Consider the following 20,676-nt stretch of genomic DNA (forward strand, 5'->3'; position numbering starts at 1 on the left):
TACCTGGTCTTGACATTTGGGACAAATCCACATGCCTTTAGGAATGGTTTTCAATGGTGGGTCCAGGCAGTCCAGATGGTACACGCGTGAACACGTGTCACACATGAGCAACTGCCCACTGCGCCTGCACACAGTACAGAAATCCTCGTGGATGTCTCCCTGTCGGGAAGAATTGCACTTTGTCAGAATCATTACAGCGCAAGGCCTGACTAACTGGATACACAGTATACTGGGGGTGCTTGGGAATGAGGAACGTGATGTCCATTAACGAAAAGCTCATCCAATCATATTGTGCAAATGCAAGGGTGGTGGGGTTATGTAACCGTTCAAACCAATAATGCACAAGTGCAAACGTCTACTGTTTTTTTTATTATTATTATTATTACATAGACACTGCAAACGCACTGCTGTTTATCTTGAATTAAGTGATACATCATTGTGTGCCACCCTGTATTAAAAAAATAAATAAAAATAAAAAATCCCATCAGAAACCCTTTGCTTTAGCTGCACAGCACTGGGATCTTTAGATATCTGGTTATGGGCAGATACTTAACCTTTAGACTCAGAATCTGGGACTGTGCATGACTGATACGTTTGACCTACGTTTCTGCCCTTGCCATAAAAGCAGACTCTTGGGCATTTCTTGTGGTAGCAAAACCTGGTGTTAAAATGTCACAGCTGCTCTACTGCGCTGTAAACAAATTAACATTTGCTTGTTTCCGAGTGATGTATCATAGTCACTAACCCTGTAATGCTCAGTACATACGTTACTGAAAAAAATACACCGTCCTGCTTTAATGATCTTTCAACAGTTGTACTAGAAGAGGAATAAATTAACGCACCACTACCCACTCCCTTCATCACAGTTGTTTATGAATATCATTGTTAAACTGTGTCTTGCTTAGTTCTCTATGGTAGATGCACTCCATAACAGGGGTGTCCAGTCGCGGTCCTGGAGGGCCACTCCACTCCAGGTTTAACAGGTAAAATGAGATCATTAACTGCTTCAGGGTCTGGATTCAGATATAATTGGTGCAATCATAACCAGGGCTGGAACAAAGACCAGGACTGGAAATGCCAAGTTTGGCCATCCCTGCTCTATGAGCTGTTCACAGACTTGATGAAAGTCTTCACTTCAGTATTAAAAATACAAGCAAGTTGTATCCTGAAGCCTTCAAGGTTGGAAGTGCAGACAGGACAGGGAAGTTTTGGTTGCCACTTTGTAAAGGCAGGATGGATGCTGTTGTAAGGGCAGAAAGGATAACAGTGTTGCTAAGCAGTGTTCTTCCCTGGTTTAGTTCAGAGGGACTACTTACATCCCCAGAGCTGGGGCTAGGCAGAGGTAATAACTGAGCCGGCGTTGGGAAATGAAAGCCCCCAATCTCTGTCTTTTCAGGGCCTGGGGAGGCAAGCTGGCTGGAAGGAGGGGAGGTGGGGGTGAGGGACCCCAGCTCCAACACTGTGTTGTATTTGGGAGGGCGACCTGAACACAGCAACAACAACAAAAAAAGGAACATATTTTTCTAACATACCTTTGACAAGGGATCCTCATTGGCTAGCATGGAAATAAAGAGGAGGAGCATAGACAGGAAGTTAGTGCACACAAGCAAAAGTTTGAGAAAATAAAAAGCAATAAGCACACATTTAATACAATTTTTAAAAAACTAAACAAAACAAACAAACAAAAAAACACATTAAGCAAGCAATATTGTTTTGAACTACATTAAAAGGAATACATACTAAAATTATTAATGAGGTCACAATACAGGGACAGAACCCTGGCCAGGTAAAATAATTTGATAAAAAGTGTGGTTTATGAATCTTTCACTAAAACATTAACATTTTTATAATTAGATTTAAAATATAAAACACACTAGATGTAAGCACTGTTTTCCAGCCTGTCACAAGTCATTTATATCCATTCATAAATTGATTTTATTAAAAAAAAAAAAAAAAAAAAAAGCAGCAAATTACCCAACTGATGCACAAATATTCAGACAAAGCCCCAAATAAGCCAAGAAAAAAACAAATGTAAAAATAAAATACAATTTTACTTTCACATAAAACAGCATTACAGTTCTTTCAGCTTCAGCATCTGTTTGCAAATCACATACAAAACTAGACAGATAATGGAGAAAATATCTACTTAAAAATAAACACAAATAAATAAAAATGAATAAATACTCATATCCTGGTTAAAAAAATGTGATTCAAGAAGAACAATCTTGTAGACTGCCTAGATTGTTTACATCCCCAGCAAAGGTAGTTTTATCTAATGGGGCATAAGCTTTCTTTCTCCCGCCTCCCTTGAGCATGTTTGCCACTATCTCATGCCTTGCAGGAACAGGAAGTTCTTGGCTATTCTACAAGCTGTTACTGTTGCTTCTTAAGTTGTGTTTCTGTAATACCAAAAAACGATTTTAAAAGCAAACTCCCATCAGCTTTGAAAATTATGTGAAAATCTTTATACGTTTGCACGGTATCTCTAAAAATAAAAAAAATAAAAAATTGTTTTTGGAATACAGCCCATTTTATATTCTGAAATAGTATCGTGAGCAATACCAACCTCTTTTCCTTGTGCCAGGATGCATTGGACTGTTCAGATAAGTTACAGCACTCTTCTTTCTCTGTAAACACAGAAAGCCGTTACTAGGAACACTCACTGCAATGCAAAGACCATGCGAACAAGTGTACTTAAAGTTTGCACACACAAATGCAACTGTAGTCTTCAGTGGTGCACATTCCCTGATCACCCATCCCACTGTAAAATTCCATCTGACAAAACCTTCTGCCCCAGCTTAGAATACAAAGCATACTGATTAATAAACACTGCCTCACATGCTAATATAACTTCCCATCCACCGCAGGTTTTAATGTTAATACCTCAGGCTCAAACACTGCTCCACTGTACACTGGGTTAGCAGTGGTCCTTCGTTTCCGCTCTTGTCTCCTGCTCTGGATTTCTGTATTAAAAAATAAAAAAAGAACATGAGAGAGTTTACAAGCCAGTTAAACTACAATTACAACAAACACTGGCCTTTGTGTTTTTTGTTGTTGTTTTTTTTAAACTTTGACCTTATCAGAGCAAGACTCAGAAGAAAAATAAATAAATAAATATGTGTGTGACTCACCTTCAAGATGATCGTGTGTAACCAAACCTAGAGACACCATGAAGGCAAGTTTCTAGATAGAGAAAAAACAAGCGAGTCAGTAACACACACCTCTCCCATCAAGGCAATCAATACAGAATCAAGTAGATCACTAGGACCTAAAGCCACAGACTTCAATATAACCTGTTTGTTAACATTCTGCATTTCATCTCTCAACTTCCCTTTCCAGGGAAAGCCTGCGATTGTGTTCCAGCATTCTAGAGTCATGTGGATTTTATGACAGCTGTAGTAAATCTAGGCATGGGTGTCGTAACTCACCCATTAGAGAATCACACCCACAGAACAAGACTGAAGGTTATTTTATATTAGTAAGCCTTCGCTGTTATGTGGCGTGAGGTCTGTGTGGTACAGCTATACAATCCAGCAGAACCTCAATAAACCAAAAGGTTATGCAAGTCTTGCTATGACTGTGCGCTGCATTTTTAGGCATTGATGATGCAACAGTAGGAATGGCAGTAAAGACTCCTACTGCATATCAGTTTCATCCAGGTTTTACTGCAAGCTTGATCAGCCACAGTTTGTATAGGTAACAAGCTGGGGTTTGTCTCCAGCAGAAAACCAGGAATGGATCAAACTGCTATGCAATGGGAGTCTGGTTTCCTTCCCTGCAGTGATGCAATACCTGTGGGTTCTCCTCGCGTTTGGGCTTGGGGGCAGGCGGGGGAGTTGAAGGGACATTCAGAGATTGCTTCTCTTCTGTCCCACCCTGAGCTTTAACAGACTGGAAAAAAACAAAAAAGGGTATTAGTTATACATTTCTATCTCTCTCTCTGAAGAGCCGGCTTTCAAAATGTGACTATTATAATACATTTCTTAAAAACAAACAGGAGGTGTACAGTAGGTTGATGAAGTCATGGCTATTGTGTGAAAGAATCTAGAGTGTTTATTTTTCTCAAACATTGTTGGTTTCGAATTGATGGTTGAGCAATTTCAAAAACATTTCTCCAGCAAGTTGTTGCTGTTTGCTGGCTGGCTGGCTTGCTTACCTTCGTTTCAGTGTTGGCTTTGCCGAGCTGGAGAGCCTGTGGCCCTGCTATCCTGGTTCCGGGTGTTGTGATGACTATGCCAGTCAGCTGGCCGGTTGGAAGCGTTTTTGCAATGGTGGCACAGGGCTGACCGTTCAATATCCGCACCTGGTGAATGGAGCCCGTGGCCGAAGGCAGAGACGTGGTGGTCAGTTTTGTGGTTAGCATCACAGGCCGCTGAAGGAGCTGGGGAGCCGCTAACATGGGCGGTGGAGCTGGCGCGATGGGGACATTGTTGGGCGTGGTGGGTTTGGGTCGCACCTAGGAAGCAAGGACATGAGCTATCATGCACAATCTAACGGGTGCCATTTTGATATTTTTTTTCTTCCTAGGACATGTACTGTTAATGGAGGGCTTGAGGACCACTTTCCAGTTTGGTCCAAAAGTCTTCAGTTGTAGATGGCAGTAGTCCCTACAGAAATGCTCTATTAGAGTCAGTTTCCTTTTCAGCCACTCACTATCACTGTTGCAGTTCAATTTTAGAAGTCTCTCATGTTACAATACCAGAGCACAGCTATATACGGCAACATATACTTAGAAATGCTAAATGTACTGTTGAAGCTAAAAATCAGCTTCCCACTGCTCCTGTCCTCTCTCATGTGCCGAGTCGGGAAAAAATGCTGTTTGGGGAATTTCAAGAGGCTGGCTCTAAAAGAATGAAATGAATAAATGAAGTTCCACAACCTGTAAATCAAACCTTTTATAGATCTATTTAAAAAAAAAAGGCCAAAAATATGCACGGGAACAGAAACAGCTACGAGGTGGACGATAATACTCAAATACTGCATAGAAAAAAATTAACAGCTTGACTTTGATATAATGATAAAATGCTGCAGTGCCAATATAAAAAGGTGCTGCTTATTCTAGAAGTAGCACAAACATACACAGGTCTTTGATGGGAACGTGTCAACGTACTTAAGTTTCCATCAGTTTAATACTCTAATCGACTGTTCGTTTTGCCACTGGGATAAACAGGATAAACATTGCTGCAATGAAGATCCAGCTGTTACGAACCTGTGGCAGAAAGTTGGGTCGAGGTGTCAGTCTGGGAGGAGGGATAAACTGAGGAACTTTGATAGGCTGAGCAGTAGTTGTAGCCTGAACCTGTGACAAATATAAACCTTTATAAGCAGCGTTTGTGACTATAACAGCGCTAATTACCGTGGGCAAATTGCAGCAGGTTCGTGGAATTAAAAATGACTGCTTTCAACTTTTTATTAATTTTGTTTTCCTAATTATCTTCCTTGTAATTCAGATAGAAATCTTACACAATTCCCCCCACCCCACCACATACAAATATTGTCATCTCACTTGCTAACTTTATACTAACCAGCAATTACAGATTCACAGTAAAAACAGTACAGAGGTCAGGCAAATCGTCACAGACAGAATCCTGGAGTGCAACAAAAAAACTGATTTCTTTTGACAGTTATTACGAAAAAGTCCACTTAAGAACTCTCTCTCTCTCTCTCTCTCTCTCATGCAACTGATCACCATGTGCATCCTGTAGTTAAGCATTTATAACACAACTGGGTAACAGTAATACAACATTATTTTTATTGCTACTTACTAAAGTGACTGCATTTTTCGCCACTATCCGTACGGTGTCTGCTCCCTGACTGGTCAGTTTGACTGGTGAATTTTGAGAGTCGGAATTCACGACTGTTTTCTGTGTGCTACTGATGGCGGTTACCATAGCAACAGCAGGCCTCTGTGCCACAATGGAAGCAGGCATGGTTGTGGTGGCAGCTTTTAGCATTAGAGGTAGAGTCTTCGTGGCAATGACAGGACTCACAGTCATCGTCTTCTGTAGGGAGGAGGGGGGGACAAAAAAAAAAGTATAACAAACACCTGAACTGACAAAGGTTTGCTTCAATGCACGTCCTCATACAAATTGTACTTCTTCCACAAATCAGACGCAGTTAAGTGCTAGTTCATCTTTTTTGGGAGACCAACAATCTTGCTGCTACATGCATAGTACAGTCACTGCATGGGTGTTTAAATGCTACATTGCTGACCATGTCAAAAAAACAAAACAGAAAACAGCTTTGTACAGTTAAGTGCAACAGCTCTACTCTTAACTTCTCGCTCACCATAAGTTAGTCAGTACTTTAAAAACTCTAAACGGCGGCAAGATAACTGGCAGGACTGAAAGGGTTAAACATGCAGGTTCATAATAGTCATCTGTTTAATTACTGCAGTGTAATGAACTGGTTGATGAAGTACCTCTGTCTGAGCAGCAGAGGGTGCTGTGACCCTGAAACTTGTTCTCAATGACAACTTAGAGGAAGTGACAGCTCTGGGTTAAGAAATCAATAGCTCCTGTAGAATCCACCCCCACCATCCAGAGCAATCCCTTTCTGATGAAAAGATGACACCCCCCCCCCCCCCCCCCCCAAACACCTCCTCTGTTATAACTCCTGAAAAATATTTTCACACTTCCCACAGAACAGATTTGAGTAACTAGCTGCAGCACTGCTGAGTTGCTGCACAATTTAAATGAAAACCAAAATGCCTCTGCCTCCCTTCCACTAGCCTCTACAATTCCGACGCTAGCTGTTCCTTCGATGGCAGGAATGTGAAAGTTGCAGTGTCCAACCATGCTCCTGTTACAATATCATACTGAAATATAATACCATTTTCAGTAACTCGTTTACTGCAGATGCCTGTACAGCTACGGCCAAAAGTTTTGCCTCACCTGGAATTGAGACAATTTAGAAAAATAAAACAGAAATAAGAAAGAATTTAGATCTTTCACTTAACATGTAAAATCAAATAAACTCTAAAATGATATTGCAAAAGTCTACCGAAGCCATAACACTATTACAGGATTTACTTTTTTTTTTTTTTTTTTTTTTTTTAATTCAGCCAGTTTTGTATGAAGTATATAGAAAACTACAAAGCGGTATGCAATTCAATGTTAAAGTAACATTATTCAGCAGGTTTCAGTCGACTTTATGAAGCAAAATTAGGGTGATGAAAAAACTTTTGGCCACAGCTGTATTTTTGGTCTAGTGTGTCCTTAGCGTACAGTCTAGTTTTCCTACCATACAGAGACATAGAGACATCCGTGGCCAGTTGTACAGTACATATATTTTCAATAGTGTTTAATTACTCTTATTTAATCATACACTATATAAAAATATAATATGAGCCAATCTGCAACCCCCCCCCCCCCCCCCTTCAAGGTCAGAACAGTGAGAAAGATCTCTTGTGGTGAAGATATCAGCTTATATCGTACAGCATCCATATACGATAGCCTCAATCTACCTACTACAGACAGACAGACATACAGGACACACACATCCAACATTGTGGTTTATTCAGAAAGCAATGCAGAGATTAATTTAACTGCTTTGTTAAACAGCAGCTCCCCAAGCATGGCTGAAATAAAGGGACACTTTACTGGATCCCACTCCTTGGATAGAAAGCGAAATGAAAGGGCAAGCTGTGGCACGTGCAATAAGCCTTTTCACACTGCTTCTCCAGCTGTCTGATGCTGCTTTCAATCTGCCAGCCAGCACTTTGCCAGCCAGGGGTTTCTGGTTTAGCAGGCAGTACCAGTACAGATTCAGCTCCTACCCTTGGAGCTATTTGGGCATATTGTACTGTACTGCTATCCATTAGTGTCCAATGTTTAAAGTCTGTCTATCCGTGTGGACATCAAAGATTGATGGGTAGTTGAAAATGAAAACAAACACAAGATCCTGAAGACTGGCAAGGTAGTACAGTAGCTGCCATTGGCACATGCCAGTACAAATAAAGAAATGATTAATGTCTCAACAGCAAAACTGAGAAACAGACAAATTTAACTAAATAATGGTAACCCTATTTTCAGTTATTAAAAAGATCGCTTTTTTTTTGTTTTGCTTACTTCTTTGTATTGCTTATGTATCATATGCACCATACCAGTTGCTAGTCATACAAATACAAAACAAATATAAATATTTATTTGCAAGTTTCTCAAGAGAAATGAAAGATAAGAAAATGCCCTCTCAAACATTTCATAGCAAAGTCTTTTTCTTTCTCGTTTGTTTTAAATTTTAAAAGAGTTGTGTTTCAATGAGAGATGAGAAAACAAAAAGAAAATAACTTTTCCCTTCATATTCAAAAAGAATACTGAATTAAATAGTCAACTGAATGCCTCATACAATACTCACAGCCAGTTTCCTCCAAGGATTTTAAAAGAAAATGAAACTTAAAGGAGGAGAATTCATGAGAACTATGCTGCTATCTCCCTGGAATTCAGTCAGGGCTGACAAAGGAGCAAAGAGAAAGATGAGGGACAGTGTGCAGCAGCCCCCCCACCCCGAGTAAACATGCACATGACAGTTCCACTGCTGGAGTCAGAACTGTCGATGTCAAGAGGATTCAGAGACAGACACGGCACTCAGTCACGTCTTGGGCCCCTAGCTAATGAGTGAACATTTACCATAACTGAGCTTCTGTCACTTGTCCACCTCTGATGTAGAGGGACACGACACAGACAAAAAATAGTATTATGTGCAGAAGTGATTTGTTCACAGGTGGGTCTGTGGACCGTTTGCTTGGAAAATTCTCCCAGGAATATCAAATCTGGAAGGAGACCTTTTTTTTTTTTTTTTTTTTTTTTTACCACAACAGACCACTACCGTTAAGAGACATCGATTTTAGCAATACATTAATCAAGACAATCCTTACTGGTTATTTTATTGCATAGTTAATTAGCCTTTGGGATGCAATTAAAAGAAAAAAAAAGTTTCAATTATTTTCTGACAACAATTTTAAAAATGTGACATTTTGAAATCTAACATGAAATACCGTACTACTATTATGGCTTCTGGTAGACACTGGCGATATCATTGTGTAGTTTATTTGATTACACAATGTTAAACAAAAGATCAAAACTATGTTCATTTAGTTTTTTTTTTTTTTTTTTTTAATTAAATGTCTCAATCCTAAAATTTTTGATGATGCAAAACTCTTGCCCATAGCTGTAGTGTTATTAGTGAGACTAGTACTTTGATTTTGGTTTAGTACTTCCAGTGGGACAGCCTCTTACCTGCTGAGCAGTCAGGTTCTGTGTTGGAAGGGTTTGTGACTGTTGCGTTGCAGCTTTGTCTGACTGTTGCTGCTCCTGTGCTGAAAGTTTATTTTCGGACCGAGTTTGAAGTTTGATATCCGGCTTTTCCTGCTTCACCATCAAGTCCTTTCTTAACTGCTCCACCACTTTTTTCTAGACGGGGGAAAAAAAAAAAAAAGAAATAAACTGCTCAGTTACGACTTAAAACTTTCACTTTTCGCCCAATCCACAAACACTGTACTTAAAAACAATTACCATAAATAAACCAACACTCTGCATATTTCTTTAGACCACAGGTGGCCAAAGTTAACCCTTCCACTCCTGGTCTTTGTTCCAACCCTGCTGTAAATCTCCATCCAGACCCTGAAGTAGTTGATTATTTCATTTTACCTGGTTAACCTGAACTGGAATAGCCCTCCAGGACAGCGTCTGGACACCCCAACAGACAGATTGGGGTTAACACATTAACTGCATGCAGTGTACTAACCTCAACTAGGTTTTATGTAATTAAAATGGTATAAAAGAAAACCTTTAAAAAACAGACCAAGGTTAAAAACACACTCCAAAACAACAGTGTTTTTCTGACTTCCATAAATAAAGCAAGCATGGTGCACCACAGGGCCCTCACACAATGTCATGAAAATGTGCTTTACTTCCACCCACACAACCCTCTGTGCCTTGACTAAAAAAAATCTAAAATGGGTAAAAGAAAAAGAATGAATGGAATGACTGTCTACAGGCCAGGCAAGTACAGTATTATGAAATAACCAGCATAAAGAGAAAAATAGTACTGGGATTCCCAGTGCCCCAAATCATGTATAAAAATGTCTCTGAAATTGAAAATACTGCTACAGTTCAAAAGGCACTAGACAGCATACTCGGCACTGTTCACGTTATAGCCTACCTGTTGTTCCAAAGTTTGAACACACCACATGCATGAATTCCATCCATTTAATACATTAAACAGATACTCGAAGGAGGCACATACACATCACAGCTAAAATAATAAAAAAAGATTTCTATAAAATAAAAATTTATATATATATATATATATATATATATATATATATATATATATATATATATATATATATATATATATATATATATATGAGATCTATATATAATAATTATATATTATTTAAATAAATTGGTTAATATACAATAATTATTACAACCAATTATTATTAATACAATGCAGCTGCATGCTTGAAATAAACTGCCTGTGTAATGTGTATTTTGTTTTATATATATATAAATAAAAGACAAAATTATGATGCGTGTTATACATTGTTCACAATACGTTTCAAGTTCGCTATGGCTTGCTTTCATCCATAAAGTAATTTCCTAATACCACCAGCACAACAATCGAGTCAAGAGAAAAGCTACTGTAACTATCATTCTAGTGGGGGGGGGGGGGGGGGGGCATAAAACGAGAGAGAGTGAGACACAGAGAAACGGCACCTGCCTCGGATTTACCGTCAGCTACAACTCCACGGTAGAGCCAAATATTAACATGCAGTTGCCAACAAGCACGAAAGCGGTAGCTGGTCCCTTTTTCATTTCCACAGTCGAGTCAATTTAAAATCCACACTTCAAATCATATGGTGAATTACACACAAATAAATAAATAAATAAATATACCCTGTACATTTTGTTGAAATGACAGCAATGGGGAGAGGGGCGCAGAGGTAAAGGAAGCCTCTGCCATCTGGCAACAACCTCGAATCAACCAATCAGAACTGGAGCAATGAGAGTGAACTACATAATGATGAACCATCACTGCCACCCTTGGGAATGATGCATTTCTCTATACAGGGCACTTGGGCACTCAGTTTTGCTACACACACAAACGCGCGGTATCACAACACGACATTAAAATGAAATCAATTAAAATAAATAAAATAAAAAGCGCTCCCATTGATGTCACGGTTACTATTTTTCTATGCCACCGAAGCAACTCAAATTACTCAAAAAATAAATATGTAAACAAACTGCAATTCGAGTTTGTCTATGAAAAAATATGGGTCTGTCTATTTATTGTCTATAAATAAAATATGACATTGTACTTTTACAATCTATTTATTTCCTGTGCTAACAAATTAAGCAAAAACAATGTATCAATAATAACATATTAACAAACAGTTCAGATTCGTTTGCATTTTAAACTGTATGGGGGAGGGTATAACGTGTTTTTTTTTTGGCAAACTGAAGGTTTGTTCGCATTCTTGGAATGAAAAGCTCATGGAACAAATGTTACAAGGACATGTTGCATTGTGCTTATTCTCTGGGGCCGAGGTTGCCAAGATAAAGAACTAGAAGGGTTAATCTTGTGAAAATGAATAATACTAATTAAAAACACATGTAACTGTCAGAATAATTACAAAAAAAACAAACTATCGTTCAAGCGATGTAATTACAGAACATAGAATAGCATGCATGTACACAATTTTAATTAAGAATGTATAGATACATTTAAAAGGATTATCCCTTCATTTTTTTGCAAACAACCTTCTTTGCTGAATAGCGTTTCAAAGTCAAGTCGACAGACAAGAAATAAGTTAAAAATAATAATATTATATATATATATATATATATATATATTACACACACACACACACACACACACACACTAACAGCCACCACACCATCAAATCCTTGAACATGTTCTTGTTAAACAACGATAAACATGTGAAACTCCTGAGGAAGTCACTGTGGGGAAGAAAAGATATCTGTATAGTTCACATTGTCCTTTCACACCCTTAAACACTGCAATATTATAAATGCAACACGGAACTGTATCAGTACAATCACAATACACTGCACTCTGTTTAATGCATCTTCCATGGTGCAGCCTCTTGCAGACCCTTTTTGTATTATTATTTTAAATGCAGTAGTTTGTTTATATGGCAACACTATGGCATGTAAAAAACAAGCGCGGTTACACATGTCCAGGAAACAAACAAACAAACAAACAAACAAAAAAAACCTACAATTAGAAGTGGATGACCCACATGGTGATTTTATGATACGGAAACCCGTCTACAGGAAACACATCATCAATATCCCCTCCAGTCACCGTGTGCACAATTGTACCAGGCTAAGTTTTCCAGTTATGTATCTATTTTAAAATGCATGCATGTTTTTTCAAAGTTTTGGCCATAGGAGTTCACAGAAAAACTGTTTTAAAAATTGAAAAAAATAAAATAAAATTGGAGACAGCAGGGGATACAGCTTATATTGGAACACACTCTGTAGGGGGTGGGGTGTTAAACAGAGATGGGATAAAAGTTCCAAAATACTTTATTAGACTTTGCAAAAGTCATGCAGTCCTGCCTAGACCTGCCAACTTGGCTAGCAATCTTAAACACCCAGTCCTGTTCCGTCTGATTCAGACGCTGCATCAAGGAACACACTGCTCTGCAATGTGGAAAGGCATTCTACTCGATATAGTTTCTATCAATGAGGGATGAGGCACAAGTCTTCTACATCAGCAGTATTTACATTAATGCTAAACTTCAGGGTTGCTGGTACAGTGATGCATTTTTAAATTAATTTTTTTAAATAAAAAAATACAATCTTTTAGCCCTGATGCCTGGCACAATTTTATATTACATCGTTTTTAAACAATTTTGACGTTTAAAATTCCACAGCAGCAAACATAGAGTAACGCTGGATCTTTCAATAACTGCAGACAGAAGCCAGACAATTGACATGCTGAAAGAAAAAAAAAAAGAGTAGTCAAAGTTGTGACGCGTTTGTGGAATAAACTGCTGTTTAATTTTTCAAAAAGAAAGCTAGCAAGGCTATCGGAACTCAGTTAGCAGTAATCAGATACTGCAAATGTGCACTACACAAAAGTTGACAAATTGTAATGATTTTTCAGTGTGAAAACACCACCCAAAAAAAACCCCACCTGTCCGCTCTTTTAAAAGGGGCTGTGTTGAATTAATTCCCAATGCTGCTTCTGTCATGCTTACTCAAAAAGTGGACCCTTCTTTACTGATCACACACAGTGTGTGCAACCATCTGTCATGCTGAACAAAACTTCACAAAGCATCTCCAAACTTCTATCATGGACACTGAGCTTCCAGAACAGAAAAGGTTAATAAAATAGCTGTCGTATCTTTAAATCAAAACATCGAGGGTGGTTATTAATGCCAAAAAAAAAAAAAAAAAAAAAAATTTAGTTTAGAAAAAAATTTTAAACCTGTAAAATGCCTCAGGCTGCTGCTGCCGCAGCCCAGATTTCTACATACAGTAGTAATATATTAGTGCTTGAGCCTGAAACAAAAGAGCTTTCTGAAATCATACAGCACGATAATCCTTTTATGAGGTCAGGGACTGGATACATAAAAAAATAAATAAATAACCATCAGAAAAATGCCTATTCATGTAGAAAAGCAAAAACAAAGTACTCCTGCTTATCAACTCTACAGGTCCTCTCATGGGCATTTCAACCCCATACAAAAGCCTAGCTACTGATTTTCAGACTACTCTCATCAGAACTGCTAGGGCTACCTTACTAATACCCTCCTACTGACTTCATATAACCCAGCAAAATTATTACCCCCTAAGCTACCACTTTACAGGTCTAGCGTCAGCACTGTAGTAACCCCCACCCCCCCGCCCCTCGTAGTTTAACTAGCTCTGCAGCAGTTACTGTTTGCATGCAAACTAATGCATATTTTCATCCTGGATTTGAATAGCAGATTCTATGGTCACTGCTGTACAGTTGTTTTTTTTCTTTTTCTCCCTCCTGTTCGTTTCAAATTTACAGTAACTGTTGAAACCACAGGATAAAAAAATTAAACAAAAACACAACTAATGCTTGGGAGCCTTGGGGTACTCTGGATCCCGACAGGTAAACAAGGAGTACAGATTAAATGCCTGAGGCCAACTTTGAAAAAACATCCTCACAGCTGTTCGACCATTGATCACACAGTACAAGAGAATGTGGATTTCTTCCAATCCTTTTTGAGTGACAGTTTACTGTAGTAACATTTTTATAAAATTGTTTATAGCAATTAGAAACCCCTTTAATTTGCACAAAGTTACTTTATTGTAGAGAGAGCAGTGTACTGTTAACCTGGTAACTTTCTGGGTGTTTTGTACAATATGTTAAACGTCTGGTTTGCACAAAAAAAAGGATTCTGAAACTACCACTGCCAGAGCGTACAGTACCGTTAAGGCCAAAAATGTTGCATCATCTAGAATTTTAGGATTGTGACAAATAAATAAAACCATATGAACACAATTGTAGTATATGGGAAAACTACAAAGTGGTATGTAATTCAATATGCTAACGTACCACCATTTCTGCAGGTTTCATTCGACTTTACGTTTGGTCCTACCTTTATGAGAATCTGGGCTCAGGTACCGTAGCTGTTGTTGCAATCCAACTATCCGGCTGCACATGTGATCTAAATATTCTCTGCTTACAACAAGCAGGCCTGCCAATCAGAGCTCTGTTGACGAGCGACCTGCTAAGAGTGCGTCTGCCCTGCCAGAGTGCATGGAGGTACAATAAGAGTACCATTTATTTCTGTCTTTAAAATCACTCCATTAACCTTTCACAGAAAGAGAAATCCTCTGTGCTTTCACAGCAGCAGCTCCGGCTGCCTACGTTTGATAAGAGACTATTGAGTCCAGAAAATGACTGCAGTATTTAATGTACCTACCTTCCCATTCAAGCGGTGAACCAGCTTAAATGCTATTGAGTGCCAGATATTTACACAGTATGTACACAATGCAGCTGTACAGTGTGTGCTGCCAGCTGCATTCTGATAGGAATTATCCACTTTGTAGTTTCTGTGTCTGTCTTCCCTTTTTTTTTCATCTTTTGGAAACACGACAAAGCTTTAAGTAACTTTTTAAAAAGATCCAATTTTTATGTCAGTCTACCAAGTTCATTCTGATCAACATGTTCGAAAAGTGTGATGGAGAGAGAGAGCAGAGAACAACATGCTCAAAAAAAGGTCAAGTGTACACTAGCCACTAAACTACAGAGTTCTTTAAAAAAAATACTTTAACTTCAGAAAAAGCAGACTCTTTGCCTTATTAGTGCAGAATTGATAAATTAAAACACTTAACAGATGGCTAGATAGGTGGTTTTACACTCATGGCTTTGTCTGCACACTGTACTGTAGGTGTGTTGTAAAACCCTTTGTTCTGTGCTTCTGATTTTTTTTTCATTAATTACCACAACCAGACGTTCAAAACTCTTCAGTCACCTACAGTACAATACTGCAGAAGCTATTAATGTGCATGCCATGGGAATAACGAGTGTGAAAGTTTGTTTTTTCGTTCATTTTATTCTTAAAAATGTTGCTGTTATCACCGGTCAAAACAGCCATCTGTTTTCCACTGTGCCGGAGCCTCCCGAACAGAACCCATCTGCAAGAGCACCGGGAGACAGGCCTGAGCACAGATCTATAATGAGAACCAGTCCTTCAAGTCAAAACGCGCGCTCGTGATAAGCTGCAATCCACACAAAATGCAAAACAGAACTTCATACTAGCTAATGCAAAACATATAGTCACTCTTACATAGTTAATGCTAATGCCCCCCTCACATTTCCATCACCATGCATGCCTAGGGCATTTCGGTGTCTGTGAAGAAATAAAAGGGAGAAGAATAGAAAATGAGCATGTCATTTATACACCAGCTCCCAACTGAAAGCACAAGACAGTGCTAAACTATTTGTACAACCGTGTAACAAATAGATACATTGTCACCCCTTGTATTGGAGCAAACTTTGACAAAGTTGATTTAAATACTTTGTCAACAAGCAAGTACACCACCATAAATAAATACTTTTTTTTTTTTTTTAATATTACTGTATTACAGTGGATAGTCTTGTATGCTTTCAGAGAAAGCCCTTTAAAACTAAATGTATTTCCAATATTGATCACTTTGTTATTGACTTATGCTATTATACTGCAAGGTGACTCAATGTGCATTTCAACCTGACAAAAGCATTTTGCCATATGAGTACATATGGGGTTTTGATATTGATTTATTTATTTGATGTGCAATTTCACACTCTGGGAGTACAGTACAGATTTAATCATCGTTCCAGTTACAATCCTGTGCATGTAGTAGAAATCACTCCTTCAGCTAACACTGGACTCCACACGACAGTCGATGCAAGAATAGTGCCGCTCTCTTCAGTCTCGCTCTGGGGCCCCACGAGCCAATTGTGCGGATGACAGAAATCTCGGAGTGTCTCTGTGATCAGTCATTCTGGATGCGGTGGAGACCTCCAGAGCACAGTCCCAAAGGGACAAATGGCACACTTTCGTGTCGGTTGCCCCACCTCTTCTACACCCATTAATCACTGTTCAGTGAAACACCACTTGACTTCACGGCTTTCCTGCCTGGTGGCAACCATGGCCAACTGGCAGGGGGTGTGCATTAACCCTACCCAACCTGACAACCATCAACAATTCGTAGTTATTCAGTGTATTTCAGGTCACATAAAATATTTATATAATATTATATATATATATATATATATATATATATATATATATATATATATATCTATATAGATATATTGTTTAACTAGACAGAGACACTATTGTTTCTTACAGAAAGTTGGGTAGTTGCTAACCCCCCAGTTAGTCCAATAGAAATACAGTTGCAGTATTGTACAGTATTCAATCAACTCTACACCCCCTCCACTCTTACTTAACTATGGAAAAAAGACATATTTCCTTGCACAAATGACATCAAAACAAACAGCAGCAAATATCTAAGCTTCTTCTATTTTGCAACGATTTACGGCACGTTTGGACCCCCTCTTTAGCACAATCATAAAAGATATTCATCCCTGCGGCTGAGCATGAAGGGTTGAATAAAGCCCCCTCCATGTTTAATTACAGCTGCCTCCCACCCTGAACAAACAGCGTCAGCAGCAGCACCGCTCTCTCTCTCTCTCTAAGATAATTACTGCAGATGGGGCAAGTGCTAACCTTATAACAAACCAAAAGAGAAGTGCAATCGGAGTTTACCCAGACAACAGCACTTGAGACCAGCTAATAATTATCCAGAAGCTTAGAAAGCAGCAGCAATAGCAATTACTCGTGCATTTACATGAATGGACAAGATTTCCTAAAAATCTTGCACGTGTACACAATGTGCATGAAATAAAAAAAAAAAAAAAAATAAAATAATAATAATAGTAGTCACCATCATAACCTTTTTTTGTTGCAATACCAGCATTGAATAATTTGATACAGTCAGTATAGTTTTGTGTTATTTCGCCATAAATCAATTTAATCCTATGATCTAGCTATAAAAACAGCAATGCGATACGTACTGTTCAGAAAACCTTCTGGCATTTAAAATAGGTTATCCATCGTTCAATGCCTCTCCTGTACTCGATCTCACTGGTTTCCTATGTAAAGAGGCTAGTGCCGCATGAATTTATTATCTCGTAGCTTCCGTTTGTATTACCATTTTGTGTTTAGGTATACTGAGCTTGGAATATGAAAACATTATTGCATCACTTATTTAATACGCGAAAAAAAATCTGTATGTGTTACAAGTAAGCAGCGAAATGTTTTTAAATGCAGATGAAGAAAAAAAACTGGGAATCTGTCCAATCTGGATTTAAAAATGGCCTTGCTGACAAGGTAAGCTTCTGAATAATAGCGGTAAAACCCAGGGTACGTAAAGTACAGTGGTGGAACGTCCTTCTCTCATCTCTAGAGTGCCGGATTACTATAAATTCACTGCACACCAGCTTATATAGGACTCACTTCTGCTGCATTTATAGTGTGTGTACAGAGCAGCCAGCAATTCATCAGCACCAGTTCCTAATCCTTACTGTATTTTACTACAGTGTTTAGTTGGTAATAGACTAATTTAGTCATTTGGTTAAAATATACTAAAGCAGGAATAGATCTCTCTCTCTCTCTCATATATATAGTATCTCTCTCTCTATATATATATATATATATATATATATATATATATATATATATATATATATATATATATCTACACACACATACACACACACTGCACTTGCAATATCACTAACAAAAACAATTAAATAACAAATAACACTGAATTAATAAATAGTGAAATGCCTGATACAATCCCAGTGAAGTTCAAAGAAATCCATTTTAACCATGCTGTGTAATGGTAGCATTTAACATTTGTAAGTGCACCTTTACCGTTACAAATCTGATCTCTAACTGTAAACATAAATGTATAGTATATGTATGGACACCACCAGATCACTCTTGTAAAATACTTTGCAAAAAGAATCAATTATAAATAGAAATTCAAGTAATTAACAATAGCTGTGTATAAGAAACATTATACAATGTGGTGTTGTTTTAATTAGGTGATCTACTGTTTGTGATTAGTACCAGGTGAGTGTGGTTAAATTGAATAGAGGTTGATTTGCAATTTGATTGGTTTACACACAGCTTTTATCCATCTAGATAGTATAATAGACAGCTGGCTTATTTGTGCGCTAACACGAAGCACCAGCCAAGCTAACAGCCTCTCTACCAAAGAGCCGGGAGTCTAGCTGTGGGAGACCAGGTGAGACCTGCGAGGAAAGGCAGTTGGAGAAAATCTGACCCTAGCAGCGCTCTGGAAGACGCTAACTACTAGACCGGTCTGTACCCTCACTGCAGCGCTCTTGCTCCCACTCTCACCTGTCCTGCTATGACTGACTTGTCACTCCTGTCCTCTGTCTGCTGCTGCACCCCCCCCCCCTCTGGAATTGTCGCTCCTCTGCAAACAAAGCTGATTTAATCTCTTTTTGTGTCTCTCTCTCTTTACTTGCTCTCACTGAAACCTGGCTCTTTCCTGAGAACACTAACTCCTGCTGCCCTGTCCTCTCTCTACTTCTTATCCCATACGCCTCGCCTCACTCTAACACCTTTGAATAACATGCTGTCCAACTAACCTCTCCCTGTCAACTCCTGCTAATTGTACTGTACTGTCCGTCCCCATGGACCTCTCACTCATTTTCTTGGTGAACTCCATCTCCTCTCCTCCCTCCCCCCTGTCTACCCCAAATGTCCTGTTGGGTGATTTCAATATCCATCTCTCCAACCCCACCCACTCTGCTGGATTCTTTCCTCTCCTTCAACTTTCTCTCTCTCTGCACCCCCTCATACCCACAAAGCTGGCTGTCAACTGGACCTTATCTTCTCTAGGAACTGCTGCCCCTCCACCCTCTCTGACCAATATTTCATCTCTTTCTCTCCACTCCACCTACCCCCACTGTCGCCTCCCGCCGTAACCTCCACGCTCTCCCCCCTCTGTCCTCACCTCCTTCCTATCGACTTTATCCCAAATCTCTGCAGACGCTGCTACCTCCATCCTCTTCTCTGCCCTCTGTCCCCTCCCCTCTGTGCTCCGCTCAGCAAGAACCAAAGAAATGGAAGAGAACTAAACTACCTGCTGCCCTAGACCTGTAAACGCTCCTATTTCCAAATTATCTATCTAATCCTCCACTAACAAACCCGGAAACTATTCTCTAAATGCTCAAGCCCACCTCCGTCTTGACCTTCCCCTCAAACCTTCCAGCGGGCAGGTCACCGCCAGTTTTTTACTTTCCTGTCTAACCACTCTCTCTATTGTACCTCCTCAAGACAGACCTCTTCAGACACCTGTAAAACTCAACTCTTCCCTTCTGGAAAATACAGCACTCTGCCTTTAATGCATTTATCTGCTCACTATTTTAATGTATTTAATCCTGTACTTAATCCAATCTGTAGTACCTTGCATTTCACTTGCAACTCTTATCTAATCCTGATGTAACTATCTGCTCTTGAATTGCCCCAATATCTAATCATACTGTGTCTAAGAAACAAATAGAACAGTATAAACCACTAGTTATTTGATGCAACTAATACAGTACAGTAATCCACTTCATGACAAGACCTACGTATTGTAACCCCCAAAATTACTCCACGGATAAATGATCAAAATCCACCCCTTGTGTACTGCATACCGCAACAGTGTAAGTGCATCGGGTCATCTTCTGATTTCAAAAAGGGAAAGAAATAATAATTTGAATTCACAGCTAGTGATGTTCTGTACATTCCAAACCCTCGTTCAGACGAAACTTTAAATCAACTCGCTGATAACCTGACAACTTTTCTTTATTTATTTCAAAACACTGAGAATTAAAAGTAGACTCCTTTTTCCTCCCCTAATGGAGGAACAGCAGAAACAGTTATGGTAAGTGTGCTATTTCAAACAAGGATTGTGGAGATTTCAGCTGTGAATCTAAATTGAAAAAAATATTGTCAGATTTAAGACAAGCCCAGCAACTCTCTTGAAGATAAAAAGCACAGCTGTGTAATAAATTTGAAGCCAATATCTGAATCGTTTTGGTATCCATTATTTGGCAATCTAATTCGTAGCTTGACTACGGGCAATTTGT

General features: G+C 38.9%; 1 protein-coding gene across 7 annotated transcripts in view; it reads right to left on the bottom strand.

Moving 5' to 3' along the window:
• LOC121294952 (PHD finger protein 21A-like) overlaps positions 1 to 20,676 on the bottom strand; it is a 48,720-nt gene that overhangs the window by 1,640 nt on the left and 26,404 nt on the right. For 2 of the 7 annotated variants that reach the window (XM_041219197.1, XM_041219202.1), the window contains 10 exons: positions 9,237 to 9,410; positions 5,766 to 6,002; positions 5,210 to 5,299; positions 4,157 to 4,456; positions 3,793 to 3,891; positions 3,132 to 3,183; positions 2,884 to 2,963; positions 2,567 to 2,627; positions 1,317 to 1,483; positions 4 to 159 (listed from right to left, as the gene is read on the bottom strand). In XM_041219197.1, coding sequence (XP_041075131.1) covers positions 4 to 159; positions 1,317 to 1,483; positions 2,567 to 2,627; positions 2,884 to 2,963; positions 3,132 to 3,183; positions 3,793 to 3,891; positions 4,157 to 4,456; positions 5,210 to 5,299; positions 5,766 to 6,002; positions 9,237 to 9,410 — 1,416 coding nt within the window. Of the gene's footprint in view, positions 1 to 3; positions 160 to 1,316; positions 1,484 to 1,532; positions 1,556 to 2,566; positions 2,628 to 2,883; positions 2,964 to 3,131; positions 3,184 to 3,792; positions 3,892 to 4,156; positions 4,457 to 5,209; positions 5,300 to 5,765; positions 6,003 to 9,236; positions 9,411 to 14,611; positions 14,680 to 20,676 lie in introns of those variants that run through there. The other 5 variants (XM_041219203.1, XM_041219199.1, XM_041219198.1 and 2 more) reach the window with 5 other exon arrangements.

Source organism: Polyodon spathula, chromosome 19 (assembly GCF_017654505.1).
Source record: "Polyodon spathula isolate WHYD16114869_AA chromosome 19, ASM1765450v1, whole genome shotgun sequence".
NCBI classification, from domain to species: Eukaryota; Metazoa; Chordata; class Actinopteri; order Acipenseriformes; family Polyodontidae; genus Polyodon; species Polyodon spathula.